This window comes from Leptonychotes weddellii, chromosome 3, assembly GCF_054177405.1.
Source record: "Leptonychotes weddellii isolate Sample4059 chromosome 3, ASM5417740v2, whole genome shotgun sequence".
In the NCBI taxonomy this organism is placed as follows: Eukaryota; Metazoa; Chordata; class Mammalia; order Carnivora; family Phocidae; genus Leptonychotes; species Leptonychotes weddellii.
The window spans coordinates 126,881,772-126,897,793 of record NC_138371.1 but is presented as its reverse complement, the minus strand read 5'-3'; the positions used below and the strand labels follow the sequence as shown (position 1 = coordinate 126,897,793).

General features: G+C 37.0%; 1 protein-coding gene across 3 annotated transcripts in view; it reads left to right on the top strand.

Moving 5' to 3' along the window:
* DNAJC15 (DnaJ heat shock protein family (Hsp40) member C15) overlaps positions 1-16,022 on the top strand; it is a 50,086-nt gene that overhangs the window by 25,749 nt on the left and 8,315 nt on the right. For all 3 annotated transcript variants that reach the window (XM_081814969.1, XM_081814970.1, XM_081814968.1), the window contains exons 2-4: positions 3,172-3,223; positions 6,186-6,259; positions 15,564-15,640. In XM_081814969.1, the coding sequence (XP_081671095.1) occupies positions 3,172-3,223; positions 6,186-6,259; positions 15,564-15,640 (203 nt within the window). The remainder of the gene's footprint in view (positions 1-3,171; positions 3,224-6,185; positions 6,260-15,563; positions 15,641-16,022) is intronic.

Sequence of the window (16,022 nt, the reverse complement as noted above, 5' to 3'; positions counted from 1 at the left end):
AGTTTAGGTTTATGTCTTAAAGTGAAAAATGATCAAATGCCTAATGCTTTAATGTTTCTGATATAAATACCTTAAATTAAAATCTCTTTGGAATTATAGAGGCAGCTATTTGTATTTTGAGTAGTTGAAGTAGTAAAAAACCACAGTAATTATTAATCTATAAAAATGTGAACTTTTATATAGACTAACTCAATTTTTCAAGACTTTACATTTTTTAAATATGCATTTTTCGAAATGTGAAAATTTGGATTATTTAATCTCGAGAAGACCAATTCATTTTCTAGGGCCTACCTCAAAAATTACTTATATGAATCTTCCTTTAGACAAATTTCAGGGTTTACAGAACACTGTTCATACTTCTGTCATACCACTTATATTCAATAATAGCTAGTTATTTTTATTGATAATATTAAAAGCAGTTCACATTTACTGACTGTTAACTATGTGCCAAGCCACTATATTAAGTCCTTTATATACATTATTATATTTTATCCTCACAATAACCCTAGGAAGTACAGATACTATTGCTTGGTGCTTGGGATGCCTCAATGGACAGAACAAGTTCCGCAAAGGCTAGAGATCTTTATATGCTGGTATTAATATTTCTGCACCATTTTGTTGTTGTTGTTAGTATCCCCTACTTACTCTTTTCGTTGAGTACTTGTTATGTGTATTAACCATTTAGATTTTTTTCTATGAAGCCCGTGACCTTTTGCCCATTTTTCTTTCTTTCTTCTTTTTTAAAGATCTTATTTATTTATTAGAGAGAGAGAGGGAACACAAGCAGGGGGAGTGGGAGAGGGAGAAGCAGGCTTCCCGCTGAGCAGGGAGCCCGATGCGGGGCTGGATCCCAGGACCCTGGGATCATGACCTGAGCTGAAGGCAGACGCTTAACGACTGAACCACCCAGGCACCCCATTGCCCATTTTTCTATTGAATTGTCCCTCGTCTTATTATTGATGTGAGGGAATCCTATATGTGTCTTTGGATATGTGCTCATTGTCTGTTACGTGTTGCTAATGACTTCTCCCATTCTGTGGCAGATTCAGGCTGAAGAGTTAAGAACAACTATCTGGGTAGGCAAAGGCAAATATTTCTAGTCAGATGAAAGAATAAACAAGGTTATAAGGAAGGGAAATAAATTCACACATGAAACAGTTGAGTAGTTTGTTTGGACTGAGGTTCATTAAAGTGAACCAGTGGAAGATAAGACTGGAAATTTCAAACTATATAGCCTCAGGGAAGCTCTAGAAAATGGCAAAAATATACCTCAACAGAATATCTTCTTTTAAATCAGTACTCACTTCCCTTCTGTTCAGGACAACCTGTCTACACAACCTGAAAGGAACTTGGGAAACTATTTTGCCTCTCTGGATAGCTAGCTCTAGGCTTCCTCTCCTCTGCCAGGGAAAGAATCTTCTTTCCTAAAGTGCACCAGTGTTACTGCCTGGTGAAAAGGTCTATCTTAGAACTAGAACTGAGAACTATAGATAAACTTCATCTTGTCCATGAAGGGCTCTAGATTTCTAAGAGAAAGCTAACTGGATATTAAAGTTAAAGCACCTCATACGGGTGCTCTTTGTTTCCTGGTGTTTCTCATGATAGAGTCTTCCCTTGAAGATTTGGGGCTTTGATTTCCTAAGACTTGTATTCTCTTATGGAACTTGCAGACTGATGTCTGTAGGGCTTTTTGGTTTTATCATCCCTCTAGTCTCAGCCTCCATCTAACTACTTCTGCACCAATGTGAAATGAATCCATTCTGTTTCCTACTGAGATTATTCTAGATTTTTTTTTTAATGGTCTTTCCTAGATCTAGTGGATTTACCTCTCTCACCACTAATCAGACAAAAACATTTCTGTGATGTCTCTCCTTAATTTCTGTATCCATCAAAATTTGACTTGGTTGCAAGTGCCTGGAAATTACAGTGGCTTATGAAGGTAGAATTCTGTTTTTATCTCATATAATTAAAGGCAGTCCAGGGGTGCTATGGCAGCTCCATAATCATCGAGGACACAGTCTCCTTTCATCTCATTGTTTTTCCTTCTTTATCCAAAATGGCTGCTCTAGGTAGAATGTCTACATTTCCAGCAAGCGGGAATGGAAAAGGAGAAGGACATTTCCTCCATCCCCAAAGGACTTCTCAGAAGTTGCACATACCACCACCCTGCTTATTATCTTAAAAGCCAACACTTAGTTAACATAGCCATAGTCTAAGGGAGGCTTGGAAATATGTCTGGTTAAAAATAGGAACTCTTGATCCTAGAGAAGAAAGGGAGAATGGATGTTGGGGGGAAACCATTGATCTCTGCTACATAAACCTTTTCTGTTGTGACTTAAATATTTTTCTGAGATGGTAAAGGAGAAAAGCATAGAATAATTTGTAGTACATAACCAATTTAAAATAGATTTTTATCAGAATGAGCTCATAATTTTAGATTCTGAATTCTTGGCTCTTACTTAAAAATTTTTACATTGGTCTAGAAAGGTAGAAGTAAATTAACTTTTAAATTATTCATAATTTTTACTAATTTTTGGCAGTTTGACTTCTTTACTAAACATAGATCTAATGTTTTATCAAAATTTTAAGTATAGCAAATGCCATTGAGCTTTGTAAATATAAAGGGAATATGTGCTTTTTATCTTTGTAGAAGATAAGTATATTTAACCCACTATTAAGAGTAATTTACAGGGGCGCCTGGGTGGCTCAGTCATTTGAGCATCCTACTCTTGGTTTCCGCTCAGGTCATGATCTTGGGGTCGTGGGATCGGGTCCCATGTTGTGTTCCGCACTCAGCGTGGAGTCTACTTGTCACTCTCCCTCTGTTCCCGCACCCCCAAAATAAATAAATAAAATCTTAAAAAAAAAAAGAATAATCTACAGAAAATATTTTAGTAATAGGTAACATACAAGTTCTTGGGTAGAATGAATTCAAATATATGGAAATTAAGTGATATCTAGGATAATTTTGGTTTACTGAAAATTAACTGATATAGTACGCAATAGGTAGAATCCCGTAGACACTGCAGATGAAAGAAAAAAATTCTATTCTTCACAGCAGAGCTTGAGGAAAATGTATTTAATGTAATTATTTTCATTATTTAAAATGGTTTACTTTAAAAAAGCTAGTGTGTAAGACTGTGTAAGTGATAATCATTTTTTCCTTCATAGGCAAGAAGTTTGATAGCTGTAGGACTGGGTGTTGCAGCTCTTGCGTTTGCAGGTGAGATAAATAAAGGATACTTATCAATAAATGTTGCAGAAGAAATATTTTCAAATAGTTTCTATAGTGATTCATGAGGAGACCCTCCGTATTCTGAGGTTTGGGTTTTAAGACATACATTCTCATTTTTTCCTCCCATTTATAGTCACTGAACATTTGTCAATGTAGCAAAAACTAGATGAACTGTGTAGTGAAGAAAATTTACAATGTATGAAGCTACTGGGGCGCCTGGGTGGCTCAGTCATTAAGTGTCTGCCTTCAGCTCAGGTCATGGTCCCAGGGTCCTGGGATCGAGCCCCACATCAGGCTCCCTGCTCGGCAGGAAGCCTGCTTCTCCCTCTCCCATGCCCCCAGCTTGTATTTCCTCTCTCGTTGTGTCTCTCTCTGTCAAATAAATAAATAAAAATCTTAAAAAAACAAAACAAAACAAAAAAAACAATGTATGAAGCTAGGAAAACTAGCCCCAATAATAGTTGACCTTCCTGGCATTTTTTTAGTTTGAGCGATATAGTATACTTTAAAAAAATTCTTTAATATGAAGCAATGTAAGTGATACGGGGTTCCTTTATTCTACCATGTTGGATTTTTTTCTTGCAGGATTAGATTACACATTTCCTGAGCTGTCGCTTTTTCTGATGAGCATAGTTGTTCCCTGTAATGTATTAGTTACTTCATTTTTAACACATTGGTGTAATTTTTTTGATAAACTCAGGAGAATTTCTTTTACTGCCCAAATCACCAAAGAATAGTTATAAAAATTTAAAGCAAAATTTCTCTCTTCCAGTCATTAACTTATAGTTTTAAATTACATGGCTATTTCCTAATCATATGTTAATCTGGGAGCATCTCCTTGTTGATAAAGCTTTACATTTTCTGTTTTAGCATTTGTATCTCAAGTTCCATGGGTTTGATTTTGTTTCTTGGATCTTCTTTTTAAGTGAAGCTACATTCCATTGTGGTTATATGGAGTTAGTAAAATCCAGTAAAAAAATGAGACATAAAATTTTTTGTTTTGTTTTATAAGTATGGTACTTAATTTCACACAACTCTCTTTTAAAGCACCTTAACAATAAACACTTTAAAATCAAGAAGATCAGTGGTTCAGATTCTCTTGGTCTTTGTGCCATCAGGGTCTTGTATCTTGACATTATAACTATACTGAGGTTTCACGAGGAGACTATCATGTCCAAAAAGGAATTCTGACAAACTGGCCTATAAACATGAAACAATTTTAGTGTTAACTGTTACTTATTAACTATTATTGGCATAGTTATTTTAAAATTCAAATGTAAGATTTTTATTTGCAATTAAAGAAAGATTCTGTAGTTTTTTGCCAGGTTCTTCTTTCTAAAATGAGAAGAATTGGCATGTGTATTGTGTATATACCATGCTGTTGCCAAGTTCTTTTTTTTTTTTTTTTAAGATTTTATTTATTTTTTGACAGACAGCGAGAGAGAGAGAACACACAAGCTAGGGGAGTGGGAGAGGGAGAAGCAGGCTTCCCGCAGAGCAGGGAGCCCAATGTGGGGCTCGATCCCAGGACCCTGGGATCATGACCTGAGCTGAAGGCAGACGCTTAACGACTGAGCCACCCAGGCGCCCCGCCAAGTTCTTATTACTAACTATAATATTAAATAGCAGGAACATTTCTTCCAGAGCCAAATATAACTGAGTGATAGAATTTAGGAGAAAGTATACTTACACTTGTTGGAACTAGGTCTTCTGGTTTATGATTCAAGTAAACCTCCAGATGTCACTTGTTGAAGGCTTTGCTTGCTGTTTTCATTGAGACTGCCTGATTATATGTGCTTTTAAAAGAATTTTGAGATAATTTAAAAGCTATACTTTGTACCATTGTAGAATCAGATGGACGTGACATCTCTAGGATAAGAGATTTGGATGAATTAGGCTTTCACTTATTTAATTTCACTTATTTAATTTATTTAATTTCCCTTTATTTAATGTTCTCCTTGATCTCAAGAATTTTTTGTCTTCTACTTGGATTGACTACTTCCCATTTTCCATTTCTAGCGTTCTATTTCTCACTTTCACATGTTGTTTGCACAGGAATAACAGTATGTTTAGATAGTAACTTTTTCTAAAAGATGTTTGTAATTGAACTTCCCCAGTGGAAATTTTCATTTGCGAAGAAGGTTATGGCTGGAAATTGAATAAAGTCCAGAGTGTCATAATGGGTTTTCTAGCAAGACTTTTTGGGAAGAAAGACACTACTATTAATAGATACATGTGCTGATTAGGGTACAAAAGGTAAATTGGCCAGGTAATATTTTATTCTTGTTCCATACCCTCGAAACAATTTGGAACCTGTTTTGCTATTGAAGACAGAGGAGTTTTAATTAGTAGGATACCTAAGAAAAGAAAGCACCAAAATAAAATATGTTTTTAGGAGAATAGTCATCCTCAGTGAGAAATTGACAGTAAATATCTTTGGTGAATATTTCTTACATAACTGCTTTTTTACTTTAGAGGTAACTCCATTAAAATTATTCCTGTGTTGTACAGGTCATAAGTAGTTTTTGTTTTCTATATATTTCAAAGTGATTATCACTGAGAAAACAGTACAAATAACCAGATATGTGAATATACATACGTGAGAGGACTTTATCTGTAGTTTGTGGTGGAAGGAGTCCTAGGATATTATTTTTTTGTTACCTAGCATATTGTATAAATGTAAGATACATAAACATTGACATTTTCTAATTTTATAATCATGAATTAGAACTTGATAAATTTAGTAACTCTTTTAATGATGTTAAAATGAAATGCTTCCTCTATTTAATAAACTAGAAATTTGAAAAAATAGGACTTTCTGGTAAATTTTGAAATGGTTGTTGAAATAACGTATATACAAGAAGCTATCAGTAAATATTGTGGTTAGTACCTTGTGGGTATTGTATTTGATTATAGAAAATATATTTGCTTTTATTCCTGTTTTATTTAGGTCGCTATGCATTTCAAATCCGGAAGCCTCTAGAACAAGTAATCACAGAGACGGCAAAGAAGATTTCCACTCCTGTGAGTTAAAGATGGCTTTAGTAAGAAGGCTCATTTTGACTTTTGTTTATATGCCGTATTTGATAGTAATTCAGAAAATGTCTTGGATTTTCCAACATTTATGGTTTACTTTCTTGATTATATCCTTGGACGGTTTGTTTAATTTATTGATTTGTTTTAGTTTCTTGGCCACATTATTTTTATTTCTAACCTCATTCCTGCTTTTGACATCTAATTACTATATTCTTTTTTTTTTTTTTTATATTTTTAATTTATTTATTACAGAGTGAGAAAGAGAGAGCATGAGACGGGGGAGGGTCAGAGGGAGAAGCAGGCTCCCCGCTGAGCAGGGAGCTTGATGTGGGACTCGATCCTGGGACTCCAGGATTATGACCTGATCCGAAGGCAAATGCTTAACAACTGAGCCACCCAGGCGCCCCCTAATTACTATATTCTTTTTAGTAGTATCACACCAACTTTGAGGTAATTTGTCTTTTTTGTTTAATTAATATTCTTTATTCTTGCAGTGGTTTTCTATACTAATCCCTGTGGTAGAAGCTGGGTATAGTTGATGAACAAAATAGACATGGTCCCTACCCTGATGGAGCTTACCCAAGAATTTATTTCATCCTAAAATTTGAGACTGGTCCCCTTGTACCAGCACCTGGTCATCTCAAACATAAAATGATAAGATTCCAATCCTGAAATCTGTAGGGCTTATACATTCATCTACAGGCATTGTAGTTACTCTCCTGAGCTGAATATAAGTGAAGAATGAATGATAGTAGGTATCTAAAAAACTGCAGTGTAGTGAACTGCTTTGTAACACTGGACACAATGCAGAGAAAACTCACTGAAGCATTACAGCATAAACATTGACTTCTGGGAAATAGAAACAGATATGGGATAGATCAACTTGGCTTGCAGCAATTTGAGAATGAATGGCTTGTTTTAGCAAAGGCATTACAGGCTTGTGAGGCTTAGTTAGTCATGAACAATGACCACACTTTCAAAGGATGACATACTGACAAATAATTAAACTCAGGTTCAAAAGAAGTGCAAGTGATATTGCAGACCTATAAATGTATGTCTGTGTGGGGGCGCCTGGGTGGCTCAGTCGTTAAGCATCTGCCTTCGGCTCAGGTCATGATCTCAGGGTCCTGGGATCGAGCCCCGCATCGGGCTCCCTGCTCTGCGGGAAGCCTGCTTCTCCCTCTCCCCCCTGCTTGTGTTCCCTCTCTCGCTGTCTCTCTCTCTCTCTCTCAAATAAATAAAATCTTTAAAAAAAAAAAAATCTATGTGTGATTAGAGGGAACATTTTTGGGGGGGGGTATTTTTTCCTTCTGTTTTCCTACTTATATTTTATTTGGCTGCAGTATTAATAGGTATTTAGCATTCATTCAGTAAGTATTCATTAAACTCCTACTACATGCCAGACGTTATTGTGGGGAGTGGGCTGTGGTCAGGGAACCATAAAAAGACATTGCCCTTAGGAGCATACATTTTAGTGGACACAGGCAATTAACAAGTAAATAAAATACATAATATGTAGAAGTGTTGACTGCTTTCAAGAAAACTAAATCAGTGTAAGAGGTTAAAGAATAAAAGCAATGAGGAATCTATATTAGATGGGTCAGGGAAGTCCTCTCTGAGATGAGGGAGAAGGCCAGGTGAATCTCTGAAGAAAGAGCTTTCCAGGCAGTGAGGACAATGCAAAGGTCCTGGGGTGGAAATGAGCTTTGCAGCGAGAATAACTCCAGAGGAGTATGCAAAGAGAATAGTGGTAGAGTAGGGCCTAGATCATTTCAAGCCCAATAGACTGCAAATTTTACTTTCAGTGTAATGGAAAGCTTTCGGAAGGTTTTTGAGCATGGGGGCGATGTGATTTGCATTTTAGGTTATCACTCTGCCCGCTGCATGGAGTGTCGACAGGAATGAACCAGAGTAAAAGCTATCAATCCAGTTAAGAGGGTATTGAGATAGTGCAGGTAATGGATAATAGTGGCTTGAAATATAGGAATGGAAATAGTGACGTAGTTCTTTAATGGATTGTTATTTATGTCTTTCCATATGTTTATAAATAACAAATGGAGCAAATTTCAGAAATTATTTCTCTTCTGTTAAGGTGATCTTCAGTAGATATATTTATATTGTAAACAAAAGACAAGTTTTGTAGAACTACATTATTTAACATTGTAAAGGAAGAGAGAGCAAGAAAATGAGAAAATTTTCACTGCTCTGTGGAGGCTCACGGATAAGGTAAAATAATTTAAGAGATTGTCACGGGTATACTGAACTTGGCACCTGCATTTCTTAAGGAGAGAAATGATGTATCCCTCTTTCCTTCTCCTTTGTGGGCCTGAGGTAAGGAACACTTTTATATAAATCTGGCCCCTTTTTCCCCAACGAAGTGCTACTGCAATTTGCAGTGAAAATATTTCTTAGAATATCTTTATCATCATCATCGTCATCATAATTATACCTCTCTGAAGATAAGAGTGTCTTAAACAATTCTTTAAATATTAGTAATTCTAGGGAAACTGAGAAATAAATATATACATACTTTCTCTTGGCAAACTAATGATTTCAAAGTGTCAATCTTCACAAAACAACGGCATTTACAGTGTTTTGATGTTGTAAATATGATTCATTATGAAACTAAATAGAGTTGGTAAAAAATGGGAATTGTAATCGTGTGCCACTAAATCTCTGTGACTCAAAAGAAGGCCTGCAAGTTTCAAGTTCCTGTGGGTTCTTTTTAAATTTTTTCTTGAAGTTTGCTTTCTCTGTGCTTTAACATCATCTTGTTCTTAAATCTCATCTTTGTTTTTTCATACCTTTTTTCCCTCCATTTTTCTGGAACACTGCCTGGAGTAATTTTTTCATATGGAATGCATGGATGGTAAATGTCTTAAGTTCTTCTCTGCCAACAGTTTGTTTCTTTTGCTCTCACTGTTAATCATCAGTTAGCTGCTGGCTCTTTGGAATCTGGTGGAGCCAGTATGAGAGGAGGACAGAAATCTCTGCTCAGGGGGCTCCTGGCTGGCTCATTCAGTGGAGCCTGCTGCAGCTCTTGATCTTGGCATCATGAGTTCAAGCCCCATGATGGGGGTAGAGATTACTTTAAAAAAAAAAATCTGCTCAGACTGAATGAACCTCAGTGGCCACATACATGCTTTCTTGCATATTCTTAGCCACATTTTCTGGTACACTAAGACTCTCAGCCAGAATTTCTGATGTTTCTCATTTCTGATTATTCTGATTGTTCCTTTGTAAGCAGCCTGTTTTGGTTTTCTTTTGTTGTTTCTGTCTAAAACACAAACTTTAGTTTTTTGGTGATTTTTGTTTGTTTTTTAACTCTGGAAGTTTTGGGGGTTTTCTCTTTATTATTGATGTTCTGAAATTTCACAGGTATTCTTAGTGAGACTTAAGTGAAAATTGTCTATCTTTTGTTTTAAAAGATTCTCTTATGCTGTTCTTTAATTATTTTTTCCTTCCACTGTCTCTCTTCTCTGTTCCTGGAACTCTTATTAGAGACACATTGGACCTCTAAGTGTATCTTTCTTATTTTCCATCTTATCTTTTTGTTTTACATTCCACAGTATTTCCACAGCTTATTTTCCAGATCACCAGGTTGGTTTAGCAGTGGACATTCTGTTATTTAGTCCATCTGCTAAATTTTTTACATCAGTAATATTTTAAAGATTTTATTTATTTATTTGAGAGAGAGAATGAGAGAGAGAGAGCATGAGAAGGGGGAGGGTCAGAGGGAGAAGCAGACTCCCTGCCGAGCAGGGAGCCCGATGCGGGACTCGATCCAGGGACTCCAGGATCATGATCTGAGCCGAAGGCAGTGGCTTAACCAACTGAGCCACCCAGGCACCCCATCAGTAATATTTTAATATCTGAATATTTTCTTCTTTTTCATAGCAACTTACCCTTTATGGCTCTAAGATACTAATTCAAATTTTGTTAAATCCTCTTCTGTTTCCTGATTTATCTCCTTCTTCCAAAAGCCAGTTGTTATTTGTTCATCTTTGTTCTGCTTTTCCCCCATGATACTGGATTTGTTCAAATGTCTGATAATCCTTGGTTATTGGTTTCTGTTTGTGGGAACTAAGTTGACTAATATAAGTGGCCTTCCTCAGCAGTTTGGTAGACTCACTTCAATAACTTAATTGAATGAGAGGGTTGATAGTGGTCTGTGAATACATAGATGGGTTATGTCAACAGCATGTCTTCCAGAGCAAGGAGCCCAGAGGCAGGCTTGGGACCTCCAGAGGGAGATTGAGGAGAGATTGAGTACCATGTATATTTTATTCCTTGGCATAACTGTGTCCCTCCCCGGCCTTCTGGGTTCTGAAATGTGATCTGCTAGTACTCTCCTTGGCTTCTCTTGGGACCTACCCCCAACAATGAGATACATCCCAGGCATGCAGTTGTCTTTCTTAGCCTGAGGGCAAAATGACAGGAGGTAGGCCCCTTATGCTCTGTATTACTGGAGTTAGAAATGGTCATCTCTGCTGTTCTGGTTTAATTAATTATCCTGATGTTGTTATTGTATTTGTTGACTCGAAAGGTAGGGTTTTCTTCTTAATTTCCTGAGAAGGGTTTCTTTTTTCCTCTGGTGTTTGAGGCTGCAGTTATTTTTCTGTATGTGCAGTCTTACCTGTTTTCAACCTTTCAGAATTTCTTTAAAGTTACTTGTATCATCTCTTGTTTTCTAGGCCTGTAATGGACTTTTCCTTTTAAAAACATCTCTCTTCTCATTTCAAAGGCACTTTAGAATGCAAAAGACCTTTTGTATGCAATCTTCTGTTTTGAGCCAGTACTTTTTTGCTTGATTTTTAATATATTAACATGTTATTAATTCAGCTAATGTTTAACTACCCCTTATTTTTTTCCTGGGGGAAAAAACCCAAGTCGTTCATCTTCTTTTAAGGCTTTTATTTTTCTATTTGTGAAAATGTCCTTTTATTTGAATATAATTTTTAAAAATTGGACTTCTGGGGCACATGGGTGGCTCAGTCGTTAAGCGTCTGCTTTCAGCTCAGGTCATGATCCCAGGGTTCTGGGATTGAGCCCCGCATCAGGCTCCCTGCTCAGCAGGAAGCCTGCTTCTTCCTCTCCCACTCCCCCTGGTTGTGTTCCCTCTCTCTGTGTCTCTCTCTGTCAAATAAATAAATAAAATCTTTAAAAAATAAAAAAATAAAAATAAAAATTGGATTTCCTTTGTCTTATGGTTAAGTGAAATTCATGGAAACAGCACAAATTAATATCATCCCTCTGTGGCTCTCTAAATGAAATAGATTATTGTAAATAATAGGAATTTATAGTTTATGGTAAGTGTATTTCTTAAGATTATGGAATGACACAGTTCTTCTTTGGTTGTCTGGAGGGCTTTTGTATTTCCAGCTCTTGGTTGAGTAAATTTTCTAATGAAGATTTTGTTTAACTTGGTTCATTTCATATTTCCTTTGATAATATATGGCACTGTAGCATTTAATGCTAATTTTATTTATTTATTTATTTATTTATTTATTTATAAAAGATTTTTATTTATTTGAGAGAGAGAGCAAGCGAGAGAGCAAGAGAGCATGAGCCAGAGGAGGGGTAGAAGCAGAGGGAGAAAAAGACTCCCTGCTGAGCAGGGATCCCGATGTGGGACTTGATCCCAGGACCCTGAGATCATGACCTGAGCTGAAGGCAGACGCTTAACCAACTGAGCCACCCAGGCACCCTTAATGCTAATTTTAGATGGAAAATGATTTTGAGGTATGTTGTTTATATATATACTTTATGAATAGAATAATACAAAATAATAATTTGTAAGGTTCAGGATATATTTCAAATAGCAGCCTAAAAGTAGTGGAATCATACTGTTTCTGTTCTTAAAAATTCTATTAGAAAAGTATAACCAAAAAAAAAAAAAGTTTAACCATCTGCTCTATTTGATGTAGTTGTTCTATAGTTGTTCCTTACAGATATGCACAGATTCACTTACTCATAAGCAGGTCAGTGTTTTAGGGTGTGAGCCTCATCCAAATGCTAGATTTTAAGTTCTGGGTCTCCTTTTCCATCTGGGCAAAACTAAAAGTAAACAATTGCTCAGATGCAATACCTGCCATTAGGGTTAATGAGCTTTGTGACTAGTGGGAGTGACACTTCATGAAACATCAATTTATCATGTTTATTATGTTGACATTTTGGAGCTCTCTAAGGTAAATAAATACTTATAGAAATGTCAGGGAGAAAGGTACGCATCCAGTAAAAATTTTAGTCTGCTGAGAGAAAACTTAAAACCAGCTGTTATTCCTCTGTTAGATCCCCTAGTCTTTTATATATTCCCCTCTGTGTGTGTGTGTGTGTATACATGTACGTGTGTGTGTATACATGTATGTGTGTGTGTGTATAATTTGTCCAGGTTACTATGTGTACTTAAATAATTTGATTCTCTTCCTCCACTCAGACTTTGGAGAAGGGTATTATTTTTAGTTTTCTTTCTAGATTGTTAATTACTTGAAACTTGAAATCATCTATCATATTCCTCACAACACTGGTACATTGATAGGTTAGCATCTGTGATGAAGGACAAAACTTGACCTGTCTCATTTGAAATGTTCCTGGCATGTACTAGGTGCTGAAGTGCTTGTTTAAATGAATTAATTGCCAGGGAATTATTACCAAGTAGAAATTTTTAACAAGCTGTTCAAAGACAACAGCTTATATAAATGACCAGATCTGGTTCATTTTTTAAGTTCTAATAATTTCCTTGGTCTTTTATTTAGTTCTCTTTTTTAAAAATTGTACAGGTAGCCTGTGTTCATTGTTGAAAATTTAGAAAGTAAAAATAAACATAAAGAAAAAAAAATTACTCATGTCACCAACCAAAAATAACATTTTAGTGTATATACTTTCTGATGTTGTTTTATGTAAACATACACTTACTTATTTTTCCTTACAAAAATAGGGGTTCATGTTTTAAAAACTTATAAGCAGTACAATCATTGATGTATTTTTTCCTTTTCAAAGTTGAGTTCATGCATCCTGTTTCTCCGTTAAGAACTCCTAAAGCATTGTCTGTACTTGCTGTCTCCCATTCCTTCCCTCCTGTTCTCTCTTAAACCCACTCTAATCAGACTCTCACTCCCACTCCCTGCAGCTCTAAAAAAGAGCTTTTTTTGTTAAAGATTTTATTTATTTATTTGGCAGAGACACAGTGAGAGAAGGAACACAAGCAGGGGGAGTGGGACAGGGAGAAGCAGGCTTCCCATTGCTCAGGGAGCCCGATGTGGGGGCTCAATCCCAGGACCCTGGGATCACGACCTGAGCGGAAGACAGCCAGCCGCTTAATGACTGAGCCACCCAGGCGCCCCTCCCTGCAGCTCTTGTCAATGACTTTGACCTCTTTGATAAATCCAGCAGTCAGGTCTCAGCTCACATCTAACTTAACCTATCAGAAGTGTTTGAAACTGTTTTTCCCTTCCTTACTTTTGGTGTCTGCTTTTCCTTCTGCCTCACTGCTGGGCCTCCTGTCTGCTTACTGATTCATCTCCATTTCTCTGCCCCTAAGACTTGCAATCTCTAGGGTTCAGTCTTTGGACTTCTTCTCTTCTCTCACTCCTTAGGTGATCTCATTCAGTCTCATGGCTTTACATACTGTATATATACTCATGACTCCCCAATGTTACCTCCAAGTCACACTTCTCCATTTAGATATGGATATCTTCATTTAACCCAAAAGACCACCAGCATGTGAATAATAACCCAGTAGGTAGACGGGTGTGTGATCAAAGCCCTGATTGGCATGCCTTAGCAGCCAATCCACAGGGGGCCCACACTTAGGATCCTTAAGATAGTTCCACAAAAGAGCTCATAAGAACCCCTGGATTTAAATGTCAAAATGGCAACCCTCTTGGGTCTCCTCCCTCTCTGGGAGTTTTGTACTGTCGCTCAATAAATTTTGCCTTGCTGTCTACCACTCTTCGTCTGGTCTCCCTCTTCATTCTTCGAAGCAGCATGACCACGAACCGTGGGCACTAAAAGAATAGAAATCATACAACAGTAGTTCATTAGGGAGTGCTGGTATGATCGACAGTTCCAGAAGGGAAGAGAAGGAAGAAGGACAAAGGGACAATTTAGGCTGCAGTACAGTCGTAACAAAGGCCTCAGCCAACCCCATGCCAAGCTCTGAAGCCCAGATGGCTCATGGTGGTTGTCCCAGATTGGGGCAAGGAGCCATGAGACTAAATGATATCACCTGATAAGTGAATTATAGATATGAAGTCTAAGGACTGAGCTCTAGAGAACTACAATGTTTATACCCCCATATCAACCAGTCATTAAATAGAGACTGCTCTGGGAAGGGGACCTGAACTTGACTTTCTTCAGCCAAGGCAATTCCTGAAGAGTCTGACGGCTCACTGCCATCTGCCAGCAACAGCCCCAGCACCCAAAGTGTAAGTCCTTCACTTCTGAAGGAGAAGCTGCGCAGTGTATGGTAGTGTTTACTACATCATCTTTAATCCCTCTCTCATAGTGTTGCTTTCAGAATACATTTAGAATCTGATCACTTTTAAACTAGCTCTGCTATTACCACACTGGCCCATACCACCATCATCTCTTGCCTAGATTATTGTTATGTCCTCTTAACGGGTCTCCTGCTTCCCTCTTGCACCACTCTTTCTATTCTCCACATAGCATTTAGAGTAATCCTTTCAAAAGAAAGTCAAATGACATTACTCCAGTGCTCTGAGAATAGAATCCTAAATTATTTCTATTGCTTATGGCCTGTCCCCACCCCCCGGCCAGTCTGGCCCAATAGCCTCTCTAATACTACTCTCTTCCTGGCTCCTGCCTTTCCAGTCACCTTTCAGGGACCTTGCAGTTGTTTTCTGGTCTCTCTTGGCCTGCCTGTCTGCTATCCTGATGTCCTCCCCACTTTGTCAGTTCCTCCTCTTCCTTCTCTATCAGCCAGTCCTGGAGGTAAAAAAGATGTGTGTCATACCAACATTAATGACTTATCAAGGTTATCCAATGAGAAAATTACTGCAGAGTTTAGGAAAAGTTCAAGCCTTTTGCTTCTACTGATTTCTTTTATTCTGTTATATCTTAGTGTAGAAAAATTAATGTATTTGAAAGTGAAATATTAAGTTCATCTTGGTCATGGTTTCTTGTAAAGGATCATTGCTTAGTGCTCGCCCCTTCACAGTTTCGAGTTGACTTCTAGTAAAATGCATTGCTCTTACTGCAGCTATGATGGGATTGAGGTCATGCCACCTCATACATGGAACTAATTATATCATGCTCTTTCTTTCCTGTACAGAGCCTTTCATCCTACTATAAAGGAGGATTTGAACAGAAAATGAGTAGGCGAGAAGCTAGTCTTATTTTGGGTATAAGGTACGTGTGCTGAATAAGTATTATTTTGTTTGTGGCCAAGCTTGTTTTGGAAAAAGGAGAAAATGTTACAGTAAAGTTATCCTTATATTTTAAGTTATGAATAGGAGGCAGAGGAAGAAAATACAAAATTTTTACATTTTAAAACTTCACATCTAAGAGAATATCCTACTCCCCCTAAAAATATCAGCCATGATGTGATGTGTCTTTATTCCTTAACAAGGAACTCTTAATACTAGTTTCTCAGCAATTATCAAAATATCCCTTATTGTGACACTGAATTGTTTCTGGATTTAGTTTTATAATTTGCTATCTAATCATTTTTCTGTTATAACATGGGATCTGTTTCACAATTCTTTTCTATTTCCATAATTTGATCTAGCAT